This window comes from Haliaeetus albicilla, chromosome 22, assembly GCF_947461875.1.
Source record: "Haliaeetus albicilla chromosome 22, bHalAlb1.1, whole genome shotgun sequence".
Classification (NCBI taxonomy): Eukaryota; Metazoa; Chordata; class Aves; order Accipitriformes; family Accipitridae; genus Haliaeetus; species Haliaeetus albicilla.
Genome location: NC_091504.1, coordinates 21,835,395 through 21,859,839, shown reverse-complemented (window position 1 = coordinate 21,859,839; position 24,445 = coordinate 21,835,395). Strand labels below are relative to the sequence as shown.

Genomic DNA, 24,445 nt, shown 5'->3' with positions numbered 1-24,445 from the left:
GCAAGCTATACACTACCATGGCTACTCTATGGTCAGCTCTTCAGAGCCACCTAGTTCAAGGTTAGCTCATGTGTTTCTACACATTCCTTTATCTCCTGCCCTCATCCAAAGGCTAGTAAGAAAATGGTCTGAAGTTGCATATGCATCATAAGTCTCTAACAATGAAGTGGAAAGAGAGACCTAGATCCTTCAGTAACACACTTGCAGAAGCATTCTTGCGGTGTCCTCAGTGTGGCACCTGGTACAATTGAACAGTCACCCTCTGTGAAACAAGAGCTACTCACCAGGTGCACTCTGTGAATACCGATACTCTGGAACTGAGGCTAACTTTGACCCAAAGTCGTGATCATGTGGAATGGGTGAGCCCTCCCGTGACAGGCACTCTGGAGTCTGTAGGCCACTAGAGTGAGGGGACAGCAGGCCAGGGTGAGTAGGGGAGGCAGGAGCACTCCTGAAACACCAGAACATAGTGTTGGTGAGTGTAGATGCATTTCAACCACAAGACAGCAGCAGAGACCAAGAATTATCTCCAGTACAGGATTCTCTAGCAGAAGGACAGCCTTTCTTCCACACTACCCACTGCAGTCTTTGTGGGAAAAGTTGAAAGGTACACAGTAACCTCACAAATGCTCTAGCACCATATACTATCATATTGTTCCCTGCTGAAGGAAACTGGACCCTTCAGAGTACACTTAACATTTCATTTTAAGAACCACTGCTGACAGAGAAGCTGTAAGTGCCTCATGTTCACGTCAGTTTTATGATTTCAGGCCATTCTCAAAGGATATTTGTCAGTTTTTGATGGGGAGAAGGAAGATGCAATGTAGAATATAACATAGATGCAAGTATCTGGCCCTGCATATGGTTACAGAGCAGTTGCTCCCCCTTCTCCCCGTTGTCTCCCTCCCCAGCCACTTGGTTCCCCACCTCTGGTTCCACATGGCCAAACACATTAGGAATTGTACATTTCTTTAATGACAAACAAGACAGAGCAGCTGATCAGCTGAAAACCTTTCTTCCTGTTTCCCCATTTTAACAGAGAAAAGAAAAGGGGTGGGAGGAACATTACATGAAACTGCTCCTGTTAGTGTTGAATTGCAAGTCTTATCCTCACAGCTTCAGGGCTCAGAGAAAGATGTCATTGCACACAGCTCCTCTTTTGCAGTTACATCGCTGACTAGAGCAGCTACACAGAACACCCCACATTGCTTCACTGCTGTCAACCATGATCAACCTGATCTTCCCTATAGGAGTGTTTTAAATACCACAAAAGTTATTCCCACTATGATCTAATCTACATCTAAACACAGCTTTCCTGAAATGAGAGATTGGTGTCTGAAAACACTCACTCCAGTGATAAGTGCTTTGAATTTCTTTGAAATGATGCCAAAACAGATATGTTATTTGATGCATTTTTGTAGTTTGGTTCTGGATTTTTTTTTTTTTTTTGGTAAACACTTAAGAAGTCAGAACAATTTTCAGATTATGCCTCAGGACTATCTAACTATGTTACTACTCCAACTATAAACAGAAGTAAAGTTTGCTCACTGTACTTCAGGAGAAGTTTTTGGTTTTTTGTAATGAGTTTGGCACAGAGATTAGAGGAAGTTGAAGTTACCTGGAGGAGAGAGGCCCAAAAGGTGTTCGGAAGCAGGACACTCCTCTTTGCCTTCGTTTTCTGAATGCTTGCTCTACTAGTTTGGCTTCAGAGGCAGGGTCAATTCGCCAAAAGGAGCCTTTTCCAGGCTCCTCCTGGGAGCGTGGGACTTTAATAAAGTAACGGTTCAAGGAGAGGTTGTGCCGAATGGAATTCTGCAGGAAGCAGAAGAATGAGATGATTATTTTACCATGAGGAAGCATATAACAAAGACAAATGGATTTTGCCACACAGCTTGGAAAAACAAAATCCACACTGCCAGAATCAGTGTTGAAGACAGAAACAAGTCAACTCACAGCTCCAAAGGCACAGGAGAACTGCAAGAGAAAACCTGGAGAAATGTATCAGTTTCTACCAACCATGCTGAAAGATGCGTTTGCTTGGTGCTACACCATCACTTAAATACATCTGGAGCAAGGCAGTGCAGTGACTTTTTCTGTGGAAAGCAATGAAAGCAGAGCTTTTGCTGAGACATGGGGAAATCACTGTAAACCACATCAGAACTCTCTGAAAAGACAGCCTTTATTCTAGGCAAGCAGAAAAAAATATGCCTAAGCCTGTGCTAACTGCTTACCTGCCAAACGATCACTGGGGTGCCCAAACATGCCCTAAAGGACACTGCATCTCACGGTAATCAGAGTGCAAGCCAGCCAACATGCCCTCAGACAGCTGTCTCTTAAGGAGAATCCATTATCTATGTGGCACTAGTCTAGCACTGTATGGCTCTCCAGATGTTGACAAAACTATTTATCCTTTTCATTGCAAAAGCCCACATCTCACTGGGTGTAGCGCTGCCTTTTGGGCTAGGGGAAAGGCTCAGTAAGCCCAGGTGTGCACAAGGTCATTCCTTTTCCACTTTCAAAACAAAACAAGAGCTTTTGTGGCAGCTTTAGACAAGCTCTTCACAAGCGAATGAAGCCTTACAATGCCACTGGTAGGGGAGGGGAAAAGACAACTTCAGCCTCCAGTGAAATGCAGCTCTCTTTGAAGCAGGACGCAGCAAGTGGCTCGCAAAGCACAACTCTGCCGAGCAGGTTAAGGCAGGAAGTGAATTCCACAATTAATTAGAACTGCAGGGAAAAGCCAGGGAGTCAGAAATGTATTTATTCCAACTGTACTCAAAGTGCACCAAGCAGTACTGCTCCTGCCAGTTGAACACAATGAAATCAGCAGCTGCAAGAGTCTTTCCAGCCGTATTAGTATATTATATTCAAATGACAACACCCATTTCAGAGGTGCGATGCCAAGAAAAAGTCTGAAAGCAGGTGGAACTGAGGTTTCTGGAACTCAGAAAGCAGCCCTCAAGTGAACATTTAAGCTTGATTTAGCATGTGTTAACTACATCCAAACTCTCCTATGAAGCTGGTCAGATTTCCTTTAATACCACAAGGAAGGCACAGACTTGAAATTCCCCAAGTTCCCATTCTGAGATTCAAAACTTGCAAACTGTGACTTAGGCAATGCAGTTGATACAATGGGAAAACAAAACATCTGTGATGATTTAAGGTGTTATGATTAAAAACTGGAGCCTCAGTTTTACGCTGGCATCTTCCGCTTGGACAGATCACGCCAAAGACAAGGGGAAGGATTAAGCAAGATTCAGGCAAGTATCTGGGCAGAGGAATGACTGAGAGCAAGGATGTGGAAGAATAAAAAACAAAAACCAAAGACACATGACTACAGCATCAAAAGGGTTTCAGAAAGCAAAGAGCCCAATAGTAACACACTACATTGCCCTAGAAAGCATTTAAAAAAACCTAATCACCCACAAACTAGTTATCTTACATTAAACAAATTCACTCTGGGAATAGTCAAAGCAGCTCTATTCCCAGTGCCCCAAATCTTTAATAAATGCATTTCAAAGCAGATAAGCCCTGTCAAAGTAGTTTAAAAGCTTGTCAGTGTCAAGAACTCACCTGCCAGCCTTTGTCAGCAGTCCTGTAATATGGATAATGCTTGGTAATGTGGGCATAGATCCCACTTAGTGTTAATTGCCTATCCTGTGCTGAAGATATAGCCTGCACAATTAGCTGAGCATAAGAATAGGGTGGCTTGGACTCATCCTAAGGAAAAAAAAAACCAAACAGAAATGTAGTCATTAACAAATAATTCCTACACTGGAGTGTACCAACAACCCAAACTAAAAAAGCACATTGGGCTGTAGTTTTCACAGATGTTAAGAGAGCATCAGGGGCAACTAGGAGCAGCACCACCCTCTTCCCTTTCACTCCTGTTTTATACTGCCACCTCCCAATTGCATTTTTGTGCAAACAGGACTATAGGACTGAGCCAGATTAAAGTATCTCCTTCCCTCTCCCCACAAACACACATATAAAAGCTAACTTTAATCTGATTCCATTCCCCACTGAATTTACCACATGTGCTTATATCAGGCACAAGGAACCGGATCAGGACAAGCAATTGGAAGCAAAGAGTTAAGAGGGTGTAGGGTACATTCACTGCTTTCAGCATTCATGAAACTAAAGCCTTCAATTCCACCCAGCTACAACTACACTTTGTTAGAAAGGTCTCATGCAAGTATGCTATCAGCTCTCCTCCCAGCAACAAGTCCAACATGAAACTTGATCTTGTCCCTTCCCCTCTCCAGCAAGATTTGTTTCATTCTAGGAACTTTAATCTGTTTGCCAGATCTCATATTCCCAGCTCTTCATATTACTCCATCAAGAACAGCCCTTCTTGTCTCAAGGGAGAAGCCCTACAAAAAAAGCCATCTAGTATTGTGCTTCTCCACCCAATCCCAAATCAGGTGGTTTTGGATATAGACGTTTAACTTTGATCTGAAGATCAGCTCACGAAAATTAAATTTCATCATTATAACCAAGTTATTTTTTAATCTAAATTCCACTTGCTACTCTCCTCATTTAACGCTTGCTTGACAGGCCTTCGTGTTTGTTTTAAAGTCAGACTACAGATTTCTCATGGCAAGGATCTGGTTTCTTTCCCTGCTTCCCCTTTCTCCAACTGTGTTTTGAAAAATACCATTAATTAAAAGGAGAACACAAGACTCTGAATTTTAATGCACTTCTTTACGTGTTCTTGATTTATCAAACAAGCAAAAAAAATTCTTCTCGCCTAACCATTTTAGTGAATGACTTGAATACATTTTGGGCAGCTAAGCAAGCAGATCTATCATCTACCGCTAATAAGACGCTGGTTGGAAGGCATGGTCTCAAAACCCTGGAGGATGCTGTATACACCTCCCTTACGGCCAGGGTATTCTTAGACCCCTTTTAACTATATCTAGCACTGGCAATAAACTGCCAGGTCTTAATAAGCCTCCCAGTGAGCACTGCTGCGTAAGTAATGTTTCTCTGAACCTTTGGGCTGTCCCCGCCAGATGCATCTGCCTGCTGTTCTGATGCTGCTTTTGCGGCATACTCTGCTGCCAGCTGCAGATCCGAGGTAATGTTGTGAACAAAACGATATCCTGAGGATCCAGCACCACGTGGACTGGCTGGGCAAGAGTTGGGAACACTGGAGAGGCAAAAAGGAAATACAGTTATTCGTTACTTCATTTATTAACAAGACACATAGTTCTTACTCTCTAAGGTACAGTAGAGTTCCCAGGTCACTGAGAAGCAGATATGCACTGGACTTTTTGCCTGTGACTTACCCAAAGCACAGACAGATTTAGAAAAGCAACTGTCAGAGATAAAACTGGTATATCTACAAAATCCTGACACCCCCCCACATACACACACTTTCTGCAATCGCAAGACGGCAGAGTCTCAAAGTATTAAACAACTCTGTGCTTAAAGAAGCACTTAAAACAATGAGGAACTTAAAACAACATACACTGTATCAGGGATGAACACTTCACTAAATAATAGCTTGCTTTTGTAACTTGTAAACGAACAACACACCACTCTCCTTATAAGACAGGTAATATTTAATCAATCCTTCTAACAGATACGGGCCATGTTCTTTTACAGTATCACAGTTAAAATATCCAGTGCAGGCATCTGCCATGAAGGTCCCTGTCTAACACAACACCCGAGCTTCAGAAAAATCATACCCTAATCAGTGCCACACAGCTAGAGACAGGCATTTCCTTGATTCAACAGCAAGCAAATGCAGCTAACAAAAGGGAGCTGCTGCAATCACTAGTATACAACACAGAAGGTAGGTCACTCATGAGCTTTGGCTAGCATGGGGAAAAGACACATTTAGGGTCCCAGGGCCACCACAAGATGGCATTACAGGAACAACTACGGAGCAGGAAAGCCATGCTAAAGCTGATAAAAAGCTACAAACAAATAAAAGGTGGCTATAATTTGCAGCACCATTTGGCACACAGAAGTCAGTGCTACAAGATGAGAACTAATCAGAAAGGCTTGTCTAGGGATCACATATCCTTGATTTGCGGGGTTGGAAGGACAAGAGGAAAAGGATGAGTCTGGGAATCTGAAGTTCCCTTTCTCCGTCTTTCCTCTGTTCTGTGCTCTCTAGCATTAAGGGGTGCAATGACAGAGCAGCATGACGCACAGCCAAATCCCAGGATTACATACGTCTTCTACATAAGAGCAAAGAAACAGTGAACAAAAAAGCAAAACAATACACAGAAGATTTACATCGCAAAACAAGCAGTTCAGATTGTATGAAAAGATGCAAATTGAAGCCCACAGCTGGGAACCAGAATTCAGTAAAACTGGCATAAACAATCCTCTTACCAGTCAAATGCCCAATAGCAGTGCTAACCCTGACACAAATAAATGCAGTAACTGACACTCAGAGCACTGCACTAAATGCTGCACAAAAACCACAGAACATGGTCCCTTCCTCGAAAAGGTGACTGTCTAAACAGCTTCCCACACACACATGTACACATGCAGACAGAAGGGAAACGGTGTGACAATCCTTGTTTGCTCAATGGGCAACACCTTTGGTGCATAAGCAATCTGACGGTGTAAGGAATGACTGTTTCCTACCACAGTCCAGCCTGTAAATGAGAAGTGCTGCTTCTCCTTGTGGTGTCTTTGCAAATGGCTGCAGTGCTGAACTCAGCACAACCGAGACTGATTTCTTTTAAAAGTGAATTACAGGATGGGGGGGGGGGGGGGGGGGGGGGGGGCAGAGGAGAGGGAAAGGGCAACAGAAATACTCAGCCACAACAGAAGTTTGCAATAGGAAACCCAACCTCACCCATCTCCCATACACTAGCCAAAGTGTTGCACGGCACCTGGTAACCCTTTCAGCACCCATTGATAGTCCTTGGCATTAATGGGTGATGCTGTTCAGAAGCACAGCAGGAGGTGCAGCTTTCAGGAGGTGCAAAGTATATGATGTTGATGAGTCAATATGTATAAATCTCCCTTTGCCAGAAATAAAGGCATTTCTTACCTAGTCTTTCAAAAAGCAGAGACCTGTTTGTGCAGGAAAATGAACCAAAGTTCATTATTCCATGCTTTGAGCCCACTTTGGAAGTGGATAATGCTAAACCACAGAAGACACTCTTGATGTCTTCGTATTCACATGGGGAGTTGGTGTGAATTTAATTATTCTGTTGTCATTTTTCAAGAGCTTCTCCACATACACTTCCTATAATGTATAGATAATTACAAATGAAAGCCATTTTCATACACGAAACAATGACAAATCAAAACCACAGCAATTCTTTTTATCTTTATGTTTGGCACCCGAACAATTATTGTAACACACGGATGAGGTATGGAATAGGATGAAACAGAGGTTTCTGATTTTGTTCTTTGCAGAAATACATGAACAGCAAGCGACAGAGGCAGTAGCCAAAACTGAGGTAAAAGATATAGAAGAGAGAAAAGTTCTCCAGTAAATCCATGCTCTGCACAGAGCTGTATTTCTTCACTTTTTAAAAAACAAACAAAAAAAACCCCAAAACCAAAAAAACTAGTATGGCTTCAAAGATTGTCCCATCCAGTTCAGATACAAGAATTTATTAGCTTCTTCAAGATCAGCAGAGCAAGTAATCCACTTTTTGCTGTTCAGATTTTAGCTTCTGAGGTTGATAATGAGTTTTAAGCATGATCTCTTGCTTTAAAAAAAAAAAAAAAGAAAACAAACAACAAAGGGAGAAACCCTTACCCTGCAGGGCTGTGATCTCCAACCTAAAGTGTTGTTAACTTTTAGAAAAGCCAGCCTCTCCCAGTAGATAGTTACTGAAGAACATGATAGTCCCCTAAAGAAGCATCTGTTGCTTGGGACAGCCACAGCAGTAGCCCAGGATTTGGAAGAGGTATTATTCTTTTACCAGAATGGAGCACTTTTGTCCAGGTAGACCTGCTTCCTTTCAGCTTGGATCAATGTTCAAATCAAGAGACATGGGTACAGATCAAACAACAGGAACTTTTAGCCACTCCACGCAAAGAGACAGGGTAACACACAGTGCTAAGTGTTCAAGCTCTCAGTCAATCATAAGAGAGCTTTTCAGAGGGAAGGGAGAAAGAGCTGACTACTGGAAAAAAAGCAAGGAGACACAATCTGTTCTCCTCCCAACATGGGACAGAAAGAGTGAAGAAACAGGTTTACTAAAAATACCCCTCTGAGGGTTAAGTTAAAATTAAACATTAGTGCAGTCAAAAGAAAACAAGCAAACACAATGCAGTGACATCAGTTTCCTGGAGTTCCTGGAATTCTCCTCACCACCCAGAGCCAGGGGCCGGCCAGGGATGCTTGCATGCACTCACACCCCCTTTAAAAATATTAGGGAACAAAGAGACTTCTCCCTACAAACACCTGTTTGTGCTATAAAACAAAAATCAAGTGTGGGGACAGTGATTACGATTTGCTGTATATTAATATTGCATCAATACTTGGCAATAACTTGATCCATTTTGATACTATAAACTTTTACTGAAAAAAGTATAGCTAGGTCTGTAATTTCACCCAGCTCTCAGACATCCTAACTTACTGCGGTGATCCATGCTTACTGTCCATGCAGGCAATCTTAGCTTACAACCAACCTAAGCTAATTTGGGTTAAGCTTGTCTGTTACAGAAGAGAACATTCTGGAGAGGAAGCAAGTGTTTTATACCATTGAAAAGACACACAGAGCACGTAAGCAAACCAGCTGCAGTTACCCAGTCTTAATCCCGCAGCACCATGGTTAATGCCCCCAGTCCCAAAGATGTTTGATATCCACTGAGGATTCAGCATCTCAACTTGAAACACTGACTACAGGCAGCCATTGAGCTGCAGTTCCCCAAATACCATGCTGGGAGTCAGCGTCAGAATCAGACTACAACCACGTGCTGAATCATATCGGTCCTTGCAGCATGTTTTCCATTTAATACTTAACCCTTCTTCAGCTGGAATGCCAGAAAGATGAGGGCTGAATGCAGCGCCTGCAATACATTCACCCATGTAACAGGCAGAATGCCTTTTTAAACACAGGGGTTAACTTCTGGCTATTGAAAACGTAACAGGTCTTTGTAGCATCATGATTCACTTTCAACTCCTGCCAACAAGAATCTAGCTTCTCAAGTTCACAGCACTTTCTAGCAACAATTAAGTCTTTAAACGCCAGCTATTAGAGAATACATACAACTTACTGCATTTGTGCTGGAATGTCCAAAATCAGTTTGCTTTAACTAAAGAATCAGAGTGCAAAAAATAGGATGTACCGCTGTGTGCATGGTGTGCCCATACCCAGGACGCTGTGTGTTCCTTGTCTCTTCTCATTTCAAAAAAAAAAAGATACAGCAGATCAAGAGAAGGTACTGACAGGGACAGCTAGGATGATCGGAGATACAGAACGGATTCCATAAAGGAGACAAATAGTTTAAGACAGAAGCTGAGGTGCAAGGTGACAGAGCCTATAAAAATAAAGCCAAGAGGAGGTGTTCAGCTCCTGGCCTCTTCCAATACAAGAGATGGTGAAAAGGAAATGAAACTAAGTAGCATGTCCAAAACAAGAGAAAGTGCTTTTATGTTTGTAGTTACACTGTGGAACCACATGCGGTAGGACAGGGCTGATGATAAAAGTTTATGTGAATGCAAAAGACCATTATACAAATTCTTGGGCAAAAGAGGAAGACAGGGAATCCATCAAGGGCTTTATTAGATAAATAGTCAGGAAGTCCCTGCTCTGAGGCAGTCCCTGATCCAAGAAAAAGGTGGAGGCAGACTGCACTTAAGTTAGCATTACTCTATTTTCTGTGTTCTTATGTTACCCCAAAGATACCCATCTGAGGCAGAATACTGGGCTAGAGGGTTCTGGTGCCTGAGCACATATAGAGATTCTTATGCAAAAACTTCCAGACTCTCTCAATACTAGCTACATTCTACAGACTGGGAAGAAAAAAATAAAAATGAAGCAACAAGTGGTTAAATTATTTATTTACAGTCATATTACAAGTCTATGAACAAACTGGGAACAGAAACACTCCCAAACTGCAGTGCCAATCTCCCCAGAAGGAGGGGCAGTAGGAAAATGCAGGGAAGTTGCCCTCTTACTTAATTTGATCCTTTTCTGCAAGAATGATATCTGTAGGGATCAAGTTATAGGGGCTTAATTTAAGCCAGGTATATGGATAAAGCACATACCCCTCTATGACAAAGAGGAAAGATTACCTGGGATCCCACATAAAATTATTCACCTGACTTGGTGCTAAGGAAGAAAAATCCCATCTCTTCGACTTTGTCGTTTAGGATATGGTATGCACATAGGCAGTGCCTTTGAAAAATGCTTAAGTGCGCATTTGTGAAGCGGGTACAAGAGACATAGCAGTGATAGGAGTTAAAACCTTGGCAACACTGCCAATATACAGATTCCTGTCTGAATAAGCAATTTTTTTAAGCCCCTACTGAATACAAAGGGAGAGTCTCTGTTTCTTAAAATCTTCCTCAGTCTCCTCAAATGCAAATTGCAGGTGCATTGCCCTGCACACAAGGACTATGGTTCGACAAATGCCACAAACCTCAGACTACCCCTGTATTCCATTTCATGAGTCTGCAAGAAGGGGCACCAAAAGACACAGGGACACTTTTTACACACAATAAGCGAGAATCAGGTCAAAGTACGGCACTTCAGCTTGTGAAATGAGCATTTCCATGATACACCAATCAGTGATAATGGGTGAGAATGCTCTGCCACTCTCTCCTTCCCCAGCCTAGCCCCAACATTGTAACTCAAAGAAAGGCAAGTCCTTGCACGTTGCATGTTTCAGACAGGTTTCAGAAACAATCACAAGTGGTGAGACTGCCAAACCAAGCTGGATTTTGATGTGAAAGGAAAAATCTGAGAGCTACCCTGCCTGCTTAACACCGAAGAAAAACAAAGCTGTTGAACAAGCCACAGTGAAAGTCAGCTACCCGCAAAGGTTGAAATTCTTATTACTTGTCTGTGCTCCAGTGGTTCCCCTCTTCAAAAGGAAGTGAGCTCACTCTGACCGTGAATTCAGTGAACATTTTCAGGGGAAGAGGAAGTGCTCATACAGCTGGTGACATCTGCAACCTTTCCTCCAGCACATGGCTTGGCACATCTCCTCTAGCACATGGTCTATTATCTGAAATAAACATGCGTAGGAACTCCCAAGCCCAGTACAGATTGTTGCTTTTCTTATGTATATGCATCACGCTAGTTGGCTTGTGGTTTGGAGACAAGGGTGATTAAAAATAATCACCAGTCTGTCCAATTGTGGGAGTTACCCGAGCTGTATATTCTGCTTGAATGCAGGAAGTAATGGATAACCGAGACAATGCAAAAGAGCCTGCAAAAAGCCTGCCTTGGAGCTCTTCACCGGCTCTTCACTTAAATGGCTAGTAGTGCTATAGGAAGAAGGAAAGCCTGAATGAAATAGAGCAGGCAATATTTATGCATCCTGTTCCAGTGAGTGAACACATCCACTGAAGTCAGGGTTCATTCAGCTTCCCACTACATACCTTTAGAGGAAATGTGCAAGTTCAGATTAAATCCAATCCCAAGTGTTCTGAAACAGTGTCGTATGGCTGTCCTAGAGCCTATTAGAAAGCACTCCCTTTTTCCAAGCCAAGTCTGAATCAAAGCATAACCAGCATTTGCACGTCTACTATAACACGGCTCACACCCACACAGTCTTCTATCGTGCTTTATGGAATAAAAGCTCGATACATAATTTATCTACTACACACTCTTGGAAAGTAGTAATTACACTATACATGCATAAAAATCAGACAATGAATTTAAATGACCTGTTAAAGGCCACAAAACAAGTTGGTGGCTAAGCCAAGATAACTGCAGTTCCTGGAGTGCAGGCCTCAGTAATTCCACTATCAGAGCATGCAACATGTTACTGAACTAAATTTGCCTAGTGAAAATAAGGAAAAAAGGTTTAAAGAATATAGCTGATGAAACCATGACAATTCAGCTCACATCAAGCTTATAAAATAGAAGATGCAGAAGGATACCAGCTGATCTTTCATTATTCATACCATTAAATTCATTGTAAACTATGTATCGACCCTTCTAGCAATGGCCAAACATGGGCAGGCACATTAAGAACTAACAATTAAAGTACAAATTGGGGCGCACACACAAATATATACCAGTTTAGCTATTAGCACAGAACCTCACCAGACACTTTCCAAACAATGGTTGTCCCAGGGCTCTGAGGGCTCTTTCTCCTCCATGTCAAAGAATTTTTTAAAATTTTTTTTTTTTACTGATAAAGACTGGGTATGTGAGCTAACTATCCATGCCCTTTCAGTGAAAAAACAAACACAACAAAGTGTTCAAGCCCAGTCATTCTGGTGCAGAGATAAGCCAGAAGTAGCAGCTGTAAAATATGAATAACAATACTAACCTCCGTAGTACAGCATTTAATATTTCTTTATTGTAGCTTTTTTTAATATTTATCAGTGAGAACATAATTGCTGTTTAGAATAGGGAAGCATGTACAGAGAAATAATTTCATCTTCATCAATACTAAAAAAAAAAAACCAACCCTGAGGGGCAGTGCTGGAAAGAGATGCTATTTGGAAAACTGAGTTAAGTTAATACTACAGGGTCATTAACAACAACTGGAAGATAATAAAAGGAAAACTAAATACTGTAAACCTAAACTCCAACTTGGCATGACTTTGAGACCAGAATAGGCTCCTACATCACACCTTCTCCCTGTGGATCTGTTTATAATCCAAGCACAAGCCACTCTGGGGACTAGATTGCAACACATTTATGGAGTCACATTCATACACATATCATGGACTTACAGCAAAACCAGGCAAAGCTAAGTGTTCGTAGCATAGGTGAGGAACTTCACATCACCAGTGTCACCCAAAGAGGATCCTCCAAATCCAAGCTGCAGAACCTTAAAGCCATGTACCGGAAGACTGTCCCTTAACTCCTTAAGTTATGAATCAGTTATATCTCCCAGCAGGCAGAGCTGAATTTAACCAAACTACACATGGCTTTCACACAGCTTTTCAATGCCTTGAATCTACTGAGAAGAGATTTGGTGCTACTCTGTCCTTTCTTACGTGGTGTAAAATGGCAGGCTGTTCCTACCAATTTCTTACAACCACAGTGGCCTTTTCCTTTTTGGAACATGCAAGTCTGACTTTTTAAAAAGGAATTTTGAACTCAAAGCAGGAAGAAATAAGCCATGCCTGTGTGTAAGCCTCACAGCATGCTGCCAACCAACATTTTCCCTTAAAGCTGTACAACAGCATTCAAAACACATCTACAAATGGCCCCTCCTGGAGATAAAATACCTAGCTAAGAAAACAGTGGACACATTTCTCCCTAGGAGCAAGCAGGAATCTTGCTTTGCAAAGCTGCTGAGGGTGGCAGGTTTGGTTTTGTTTAACTAAAGCTCATTCCCTCTCTAGGCGGTGCACTTTGCAGGGGGAAAATAAATAGGCTGGAACAAACCCAGAAGCTTGCAGGGGGGAACCTGCAGGGAAGCAAGCTGCAATGTAAACAGGGAGGCAGAGCAGGGCCGGGGGTCAGGAGGGCAGGGCTGGATCTGGCAGTGGGAGCGCAGGTACAGCCCCTGCCCTGCACTGGGACAGAAGCAGGAAAAGGGGGCCAGGAGCCACTTTCCAGAAAGGAAATTTCACCCTGCCCAGGATTTCCAAACTGCAATAATTTTCCATGGGCCAATCAGGGAGGAGCGAGGCAAACACACCAAATTAGGAAAGTAAATACTAGAAGGGGGAGAGGGAGGAGGAGAGCCCAGCTCATGCAACCACCTCCCAAAGCCAGAGATGGGAGCGGGGTGTGGGTCCCATGCTGTGCCCCTGCCAGCCCTCCCAGCCCTGCCCTTGGGAAGGGGGAGAGACACTGTGCCAGCCTCACCCACCACTGTGAAGCCACCAAGATAGCAGAGAGCTGCCCTGAAAGCCAGATGGCCAGAATGCATAGCTACATGCTCCCCAAAGAGCATTCCCTTCTTTCTCAGGCAGAAACACCCAAATCACTTCCCAAAGCCTGGCCCACAGGGTATGAGAGCTGCAAGACCCTGCCAGGGGTGAGGGGAAGGTTGAAGGGGCTCATCAGGGATGTTTACAAACGTGTCAGCCCCTCCTTTGTAAGAGGAACTCGGAAACGAAAGGGGTTTGGCAAGTGAAACCTCAGATGTCTTTTGAGGTTTTCTGAAGACTTGGCTGGATTAGCTTCTGCTCAAGACAAACGGATGCAATCATTAATCATCCTTAGTAAACACACTGTTAGGGGCTGAGCACAATTCAATGCTACTATTTCCACTTTCTCCTTATGCAAAAGAAACATTCTCGGGGAGTCAAATATCAGTTGCAGGCATATGCCAGAGTCAAAAGATACAGCCTCTGTTAGTAACACAAACCACACTGTGCTGCTTTGCGCAAGATGACTGAATGGAAACTAACTACCATATGTTGGCAAAGAAACCATTCCCCTCCCCTCCCAGCAACAAGCTTCATCTAAAAAGGGAAGGTTAAATATAAACTAAAAGCAGGGCCTGAACAGAGGGCTAAAACCACAGCTACCTCCAGCCCCCTCTTTCTAGAGTATCTGCACTGCACATCTGTGCAGCTCTGCAAGACTGGCGGAAAAACCCAAACAAGCAAGCGCCTCCAGACCTATGCAAAACAAAACTGGCTTCATTGTGACACTGAAGTAATTCTCAGCCATGTAAATTTGAATACTACTCACTGAATTAGTGTTAACTATCAGAAGATGTTTGTGTATTATACCTTTTTACAAATGTACAGACAAGAAAACAAACCAAAGGCTATTACTATTACCAGGTACGCTCTTGCTATTCTGAGGCCCTGCATGCTTTAAAACTCTACTACATCATCCTATACCATGAGTTTACTTTCCTTTGTAAAATTTACTATACTTCAAGTAACAGCTTTAATGTTAAAAGAGATTACACTGCAACTCCATAACATCAACTCTTTGCTGAGAAAGAAAGAAAGAAAGAAAATATTCCAGACAGTAACTTCATGTTCAGGTTATTTCTATCGCACATTCATGAATCAGGTAATTTACAAAACCGGATACTCACACAGATATACAATCAGGTTGCTACAGCCCCTCAGTACGTCGTCAGCATCCTACCCCCATTTCCTTCTATTCCCAGGAAACTATGTGCCAATGGCCACCCTTGTCCCTAAGTTCAGATAACACCAGCACTACCCAGAAACAACAGAATATTTTTGAGATAAAAATAAACCAGGCAATCTTAACATAGAAAGTATTTGCTTGCTTTGTTTTCTCCATGCATATAGGTAGCTCTTCATAGATATTTCTAATTCCACTGCCAGACTAGTAACTCTATAGTGTGAAACTAACACTCAAGTTCCCCCCCAAACCCTTTGAGCTCTTAAACAAAACTCTTCTGCCCAACTTCCAGCCACCATAACAGTTTTTAGCAGCCTTCCATAATTTTGAACACCAGATATTTAACTAGTTATTTTTAATGGGGCATTTCATATGCACCAAGTATACCAAACAAAACACAGCTGACAGACTGATGCCAGAAAACACAGATGGAGTTTCCAGAAAGGACACTTTGGATAGTTAACATCTTACCTGATAGTGCCTGTGGGGGATGGGAGGGGACTGACCACACTCCGGAGATCCGGCTCCGGGATGTGAATCTTCAGAGGTGATATTTGAGGGTAAAGTGGCCGAAGGGGAGGCGATGAGGCTTCCTCTTTTGCTTCCTCTTTATGGTATAAAGATGTGAACTGGATCTTTATAACCGTGCTAGGGAATCGGAAAGTACATCTGTAAGGGAAAGAAAGGGAAAAGTCAGTTTCACACATGCTACTAAACATATTAAGTGTTTTTGTATGCAACTGGTGAATCATTAATTCATTCATAGCACAGAAGTCCACCATTCTCTACAGCATATTTCTGCCCAGTGTCCTGTGCAGAATTACTGATCATTCATAAATCTCTGTAAATGTATCATAGTGTATCATGTATCACCTAGTGATCAGATGCAAGCTGAAGGTCTGGGTAAGTTAAGTGATTTCCCCAAGGCCATGTATTCAATCAATGACTAAGCAAGATGCAGAACCATAATGACAAACTCTTGGGTTCCTGCTATATCAAGGACTCAGATTTATCTTTTATTAGCTCCTTGCACATAACTCAGGAAGATACAAGTTACTAGAAAGAATCAAACAACAAGCAACATGGAGGAAGAAAGCCATAAAATCCAGACAGAGCAACAAACAGCCTCCAGGTAAGAAGAAAGTGCTATTTAAAGACTGGCCTCTACATATTGTATAACTAATACCCATTTATATCTCTGCACATGATGCTAAAGGATCATCTAGCAGGTTTCAGATTAAAATACATTAATTTAGCACTGCCTCCCTTTGGACAACATGGGTTATAGCTAGCAGGGTCAGAACAAGGCCCCTGCAAGCCTACAGTGCCTCATTTCTTCTCTAAATAACACTTCTTTCCCGTTGTTATTTAGGAGGGGGGTGGGGTGGGGAAATCACACACCTACAAGTATAGCCTCCAGGAGATGCTGGGAAATTCAAAAGGAAGCAAGCACTGACATTTTCCATATTTGAACAGAAAGCTTTCTAATTTATAGTATCTGCAATAGGCACAGGGCTGTAAGAGTGAGTGTTCTGCAATTCTTCTTATTGTGCTTTAATTAGACAATAATGTGCAATCAATACAAGCTTTCCAGGGATCATTTCACTGATACTAAGGTTAAAGCAGCAGGAAATAAAAACCAGGTTTCACCGTGGGAAAGGCCAGCAGAGCACAGTAATTGTGCTGGCTTCCAGCATCTTGCCTATAGAAGGAAATGAAGGGACTCAGGCAGTGTTATTCTAGTACTGTAAGTGCTGGTGTAGGCTGAACATAATTCTTTTAACCAGTGCATTATTGAATCCTGCCAGGTAACAGAACAAGGTGACGAGCAAGTAAATCTGTATTTGTGACCACCTTATCTTAATGCTGCTATCAATAGAAATGCAGAGAAACATCCTGTTACAGCTCTAAAAACATACTCTCTTGCTCTTGGTTCTTCTGCACAAGCTAGTTCTGCTGTAATGTTCAGAAACCTGCCGTGAAGAGTATAAAATTATCATTCAGGCATCGGAAGCTCATTCCCATCTCCCACCTCATCTCTCAAATGAGCTGGCTCAGCATTCAGCAGCTTGGACTTAACAATGGCTCTGCTACATACAGCAGGAGTTTGCACTGCATTTAATTCACTTCAGAGGTCCTGCCACCTGCACTCATTAATGCATTAAATAAGAACATCATTGCTGGCAATGCAGCTTAATTGTGTTTATCTAACCCTTCTAAACACGATTCCCTGCAGACTCAATACAAACACACAATTCAAAACAGCAGAGTGTCTGTGCCTCGCAATGTCTGCCAGCAGCAGGCACACAGCTGAGATGGACCTGAAGCGAGGCAGTTGAACCACTACTCTAGATTTAAAGCTTTCGTACTGCTACATGGATTTTCTTGTAGGAAAAAAACCCAAACCCAGAGAATACATAAATTTGCAGTGAGCATCACATGAACTAAGTAAGGCTCAATACCAGTATGAGCAAAGCTTCATCATTTCTCAAGCCCTTACCAGGGAAAAGCTGAGCTTTCTTTCACAGAGCAACAGAATTCTTTGCTGTAACACCAGGTGCTCAGCATTTTTCAACATCTGAGTCAAGGACTCAGTCCTTGTTTAACAGTGTTCAGTGCAATCCCAACCTGCTGCTGATCTCAACAGGCCTGACTGCACAGAGCCCTAAGGCAGTTCTGCAGCACTGTTGAGGCCAGAAGATCCCCACTGCAGCTGCATACCAGTAAGGAGCTCTATCCCACTGCCACTTAAGTCTTCCCTTTCAGAAGGGCCCAGTAATGCAAGATCCACATCTCCTACATGTTACTGCTTCCAGATGATGGTGCAACTAACCCCTCAGTTCTACTATACTCACTGATGCTGTAACACTGTTAGACAAGGCAGCAATACCTGCACCCAAAACACTGCAGTCCTATCAGTCTGCAGGTATGCGCAATCTTAAGAAAACCTGTTACTTTTCCAAAACCATGAGTCGACCTGAAATATGAAGTCTAAACTAACCCAGTAAACGTGTGCTGAAAAGGCCCATTTAACAATGCTTTTCCCTGAGAGCCTCCCCAAAGCCACCCGACGCAGCCACGTGATTTACCCGCATCTCAGATTGGAAAGAGGGAAGAGAAACAGAGAGGCTGGGTTGGGCTGACTACACAAGCAAACAATTTGTAGGCTGCTGTGATTTCGTTTTTAGAAAGACAGGCTTCCCAATCCACTGAAGCAGAACCCAGGACATACAACTAGCTTTCACAGAATATGCTAGCTAGCACATACATGGGCATTTTGTAAGGAACCAGTCCCAGAAAAATCAGAGAGTAGATATATGCAAGGGTGCTCACAGCTTTAGAAGGCTTCTGCAGCCTGGTCTGTGCTGGCTTCCGGTATTGACACTGCCTGCAAAGCCAAGGTGCCAGTAATTTATCCGAATTTATGCTTTTAGTGCTGCAAAAACCTGGGACCCAAGAAATGGAAATGCAATGCAAAATAGATTGTAAATTCCTGCAAAACTCCTCCCCTCCCTCAGGGGTGAGAAAGTGCCTGGGATTAACATTATTGTTCCAGTCTCTATCACAACGACCACAAGTAATGCAAACAGTGACAACAGCACAGCCCAAGACATTACTTCAAATCAGCATACACACACTAATACTGGGGAACTGTGTCAATGAGAAATGGGAAAAGCATGATTTCTGAATCATCTTGTCACAGGAAGCTCACTTTTCATTACACTGAACCTGAATGCAGTTTTAATGAGCTTTTCTAATTGTTCCCTTAATTAACCTCTTTCCAACCAAAAGAGGGTAAACTCAAATTGTATCAGGTAGTCCTATTTAGGAGTGAGGCACATTAACGCAGGATTTAAGCCTATGAGAATTATACTTCTACAGAAGATAAGCAGGACAAGACAGCCCAAGCAGAACAGAGCATGCATTCCTTAAGATTACTGTATATATTTCAAGTTATTTAAACTGAATTATACTATTTGATCCATGTTACATGATTCTTATCAAAGATGCATAGCAATTACTACTGCTGCTTAACATTTCCATCATGAGAAGATCAATCTGAAAGCACAGATTAGACTCAACATAAAAAGCATAATGAAGTTAACTGGTATTTTCAAGGGTGCCCAAGAGGCAACTCTTTTAAGCACCTTTGAAATTTCCAGCTGATTAGAGGGGTTCATTAATGGTCTGCAAAATCTCTTGGTCTTGGTACAGGCAGGAAGCAACCTGCTTCAGTTCCAGAGCTGCTGAGTTTTACTCAATAACCTGTTACAGACAGGTACATACTGCAATCCCTAGCCATATAAACCATATGTATTGTACTCATACAGAGCCATAGTATGTTGCATACATCAATTCCTTGTGGGAAAGAATTCCCATTTCTCTAGGATGCCTTGCAAGACAGTGAGAATAGAAAGGGTTTTTTTTGTTTGTGTTAAAACTAAAAACAAACACATACAACCCAACCTCCATAAACTGCATAGAAACAATTCTTGCCTTATTAGATTACAAGCAGGAGAAAGTAAAAGAAAATGGATTGCTGGCTCCCTGCTGCATGCTTGAGTTCACAGACTCCATAGCACTCGGTGAATGCATGCTATATATACATTGGAGACCAAGGGGAAGAGGAGGAGTGCACATGCCACACATGGTTACAGTGATATAAAAGATGTTGCTAGAATTGTTTTAAACAAGACAGATTTTCCACAAGTTTCCTGGACAAGCTCTTCACACTGACAACACAACACCCATGCTATTAGGCATCCTTCATGTGGTGAACCAGTGACAGTGACCACAAGCATTTCATCTACATAAGGTCTGAAAATAAAGTGCTAAGAAACACTAGACTTTACATAAACAGTCACCCCTAAAGCAGACTTCAGGAAAAATGGTTACGTAAAAAAACGCACGAAATTACTCCATACCCTGCATGACTCTAAGCAGCAGACATATTCTCCCCCTCCTCAAAGAACCTTTTAGTCACAGATGCAAAGGAAGTGGAGATGCATTTGCCAAAACATAGTACCAGGTTCAATAGAAGCTATTACAGTCACCGATTTCTTTGTTGGAGCACCCTGAGTGCTGTTCAACACCAAATGACTTCTGCTAAGATCTGCTGCATAAAAGCAAGAAAAGGCTATTTAAAGATTTTTAAAAAGAGACAGGAAAGTGTGCTGGATTTATGTTTTTACATTTACAACATGGAAAACACAGTGACAAAATGCAGAAGACAAATAATGAAAAAGCCGAAGTGAAACATATATATAAAGTATATATATACACCCTGGAATTATATTTTTATATATTATGCAACATATAAAAGCATGTGTTATGTTATATATAAACATCATTCCAGTTTATTATGCAAAAGGGAATAACCAGAAAAGTAAGCTGGAAGACTGTTACACATGCATTGTCATCAGCAAGTCAGTACCATCTTTGTCTACTTTATCTTGCCATAATTTATGAAATCCTGTTATTCCTGAATGTTGCAGATATAAAAGCACCAGTAGCATCTGTGTTACAAACAGTGCCGAGGTGCAGGTCAAATGAGAAACACTGTAGGAAGTGCTTCGTTAAAAATAACACTTTTCACAATTTGAATCAGAACAGTAACACAGACCCAAGGTTCCATTCAAAAACATAGTTAAGCATCATTGTCTCACTTTGCCGCAACTGCCACTTTTTCTTTTTAAACTTGCAGATTAAACTTGCAGATACTATTACCACACCAGTGACTCTATCTAAATCTTTCCCTCTGCCACTGACTTCATCAGAAATTGTGTGGCCAGCAGGACCAGGGCAATGATTGTCCCCCGGTACTGGGCACTAGTGAGGCTACACCTCGAATACTGTGTTCAGGTTTGGGCCCCTCACTACAAGAAAGACATTGAGGGGCTGGAGCGTGTCCAGAGAAGGGCAACAAAGCTGGTGAACGGTCTAGAGCACAAGTCTTATGAGGAGCAGCTGAGGGAACTGGGGTTGTTTAGCCTGGAGAAAAGGAGGCTGAGGGGAGACCTTATCACGCTCTACACCTACCTGAAAGGGGGTTGTAGTGAGGTGGGTGTCAGTCTCTTCTCCCAAGTAAGAAGCGATAGGACAAGAGGAAATAGCCTCAAGTTGTGCCGGGGAGATTTTGGTTGGATATTAGGAAAAATTTCTTCACCTAAAGGGTTGTCAAGCATTGGAACAGGCTGCCCAGGGAAGTGGTGGAGTCACCATCCCTGGAGGTATTTAAAAGACGTGTAGATGTGGCACTTGGGGACATGGTTTAGTGGTGGACTTGGCAGTTCTAGAGTAATGGTTGGGCTTGATGATCTTAAAGGTCTTTTCCAACCTAAACGATTCTGTGATTCTATGATGTGAGGGGATAGTAGCCCAATGCTTAAGGATGAGGCAGTTATCTCTACAATCAGTAAATACCTTGGATTCAGCAAAGGTGGGCAGCCAGAGCTCTAATGACAGCAGCACGTGTCTTGATGAAAGAGAACTATGTCATTACTAGCTGAAGTTTGACCAAGGATGTCCACAAAAACCCTTGTAAAAAAAATAAAAAATTCCCAAACAAGCCCCACACAACAGCTGTTTCTGTCCCCTGTAACTTCTCTGAAACCAATTTGTTTTATGTCAATTACATATAGTTCACCCAGAAGAATACAGTATTATTCCCATGCACAAAGTTCCAAAAACAAGTTGGGTTTCTCAGCACAAGTGAGAACTTCCCATCAGTCATCTTTGTCAGGCTATTACCATTACCAGTTATTTCAAGGTACCTGACATGATTTTACCAGAGGGCAAGGTGGATTCTTTGCACACCTTCAGTCAACATGTAGGATAAATACCAAAATTTCAGGCCACAATTCATGTGCAGGTACTGTACATAGCAGCCGTAACAGAGAAGTGCCCCAATTACCTCCTGTAACTAATTTTCTTCATCTTCTGTAATCAGCTAAGGGAAGAACCACATGCCTGCATCTATGAAAATCAAGTTCCCATTAAGTCATAAATCCACTCCCTATTCCCATAATACTTTGAAGCAGTCTGAAAGGAGGTGCCTTGGACAACATAAAAGACTCACTGGGAAAGTTTAGACACCAGTTCACCCAATATCAAACTAAATTTGGTTAGAAAAAGATAAGAGTTTGCTTCACTTAACTAAACATGTCTCTAAGCCCTGAAGGTCTGCCCCCAGATAGATAAGCAGACTGAGACAAGAACTACCTCAGATTCACATTTCTTCAAAAATAAGGCTCTGATAATTGCTGTGACCACTGCAAAACAGCTGAGCTGGGAACATTTATTGACCAAGATTTGTTGCTTTGTGCTAACTGCACTCTGCCCAGGGAGAGCAATGCTCTTCGAAACTTCAGCTTTTCTACAGCAAGCCTCACTGCATTAACCAGCAAAACCCGAAACACTTCACCTGCAAAGTATTTAGAAGAGTTTTGCCCCATTTCAGGAACTAAGTAACCAAATTAATTTTCTGCCTTCACAAAAATAAACTAGACCCCTACTCCCCAACAGCAATAATCATCAGAAGTATTGTGCTCAAAATTATTACTTTGCTGGAACTACAGCTGTTTGAAGCAGCAAGGTGGGCAAAAACACAAGTAACAAAACCACCTTTCAATCACAAGTGAATTAAAATTAATATTAGTTTGAATGAATGTCATAAAACCGTACAACAAGCTCTGAAAGCTGTCTGAGCTGTCACAGGAGATTAGGTACTATTCACCCCTCCTTTATAATTCAATAATAATAAAATCATCCAACATTTCCTGTTCCACTCCCTACCCTAGACCCCCCCCCCCCAGATAACACTTTGTAAGCAATACCAATGAGAAACCAGTTATATCATCCACTTGGCTAGTGCTATCTGCATTCCAAATGAAAAAGTTAATTGCACTGAGACTACAGAAAGAGATCTGGAGGAACGAAGACAAATACATTTTATTCTCTTAAGTCTGAATACACATTACAAAACAAGCATGTACCTATCACCATGGTAATTTAAGAGTCATTATAATTCTTTTCTTTACACATCTCTTTAGGCTAGGGGACACAGGCAGCATAACTGCCAGGTTTTTAAGAGTGCTTGGTTCATTTTGGAGGTTACTGCAGTTTTCAGCATTTGTTATTTCCCTTTCAATTGCTCTGCTGATCTGACCAGATTTAACATCAAGTCCTACTGAAGGCCTACCCATAAAGTCCTTTATCAAACACACATCAGAGAAATATCTGTAACATGGTGGTTGGTAAAATAATTTTTTGCATTCATGAAGAGATAAGCAAAGGGTCTGCAAGAAATGGTGAAGCCCAGAATTGACATTTGTTCCTCCTGTAATGAATCACTCAATCTCAAGAGAAGCAAGACAAGCACATTGCCAGACAGCAGCAGCAGCAAAAGGAAATAAACTGCAGAGCTCCCTGCAAAAACGCCTCTGGTACTATCCACTATTGTTTAATTAGAGGAAAAGCTATAAAAGTCATCATTAGTGTTTTTAACATAACTGAAGGAAAACTAGATTTAGAAAGTACTGATATTATCCACAAATAAAGAAGTATAGCCTTCTCCATCACAGCTGAAAACAACAGAGCAACCCATTGAAATGTTTGGTCATAATTATTCTGTAAGTCACAACATGAGTTTAGGTCAGGAGGACTGGTTTCTAACCCCACAGTTACCCTGCGCTCACAAATCACTTGCCTGGCATGCTTTGTAACACAATCGCTTTATTTAATATCTACTGTCGTGCTTAACATTGCAGATATGCAAAGTACATGTATCAGCTGAGACTGAACTAAATTTGTCTGTACATATGTGAGTGAGCTCAGGTTTAAAATAATTAGTTGAATTAAAGAGAGAGTGGTCTTAACTTCTACTTCATGAATTTTAAATTTTCTTCTGTTGGGAACTTTTCCCAGAAAGTACCAGCAACTATTTCCATTGCCCTGTTACACCAGACACACAAGTAGCTCAACTTCAGTGTACTGGGGTCCCTGGCATTAACCACTTAGGTATCATTCCTATACTAAAGCTAATGTAAACCTAGTTTTAGTAAAGGCAAACTCACACTGAAGTAATCAAGAATTCCTCATACCTGAATCCACTGAAATTAGTATCGACCAGCCTGAAATTCCAGCTTACTGGAAGGATTTTCTGTCCTTCCCCTGAAATGCATCTGAGTTAGCTAGAAATTCTCCTCTTTCCATGGTCACCCTGGACTCGCTGGGATGAGTAACCAGACAACTGGCTAAAAGTCTGC

The 24,445-nt window shown here is 42.0% G+C and overlaps 1 protein-coding gene across 2 annotated transcripts in view; it reads right to left on the bottom strand.

Annotated features, from left to right (window-relative positions):
- Positions 1 to 24,445, bottom strand: part of FOXK1 (forkhead box K1) — a 58,010-nt gene that overhangs the window by 14,909 nt on the left and 18,656 nt on the right. For both annotated transcript variants that reach the window (XM_069810310.1, XM_069810311.1), the window contains exons 2-6: positions 15,651 to 15,848; positions 4,996 to 5,152; positions 3,574 to 3,720; positions 1,619 to 1,812; positions 285 to 451 (exon numbers count right to left, since the gene is read on the bottom strand). In XM_069810310.1, coding sequence (XP_069666411.1) covers positions 285 to 451; positions 1,619 to 1,812; positions 3,574 to 3,720; positions 4,996 to 5,152; positions 15,651 to 15,848 — 863 coding nt within the window. The remainder of the gene's footprint in view (positions 1 to 284; positions 452 to 1,618; positions 1,813 to 3,573; positions 3,721 to 4,995; positions 5,153 to 15,650; positions 15,849 to 24,445) is intronic.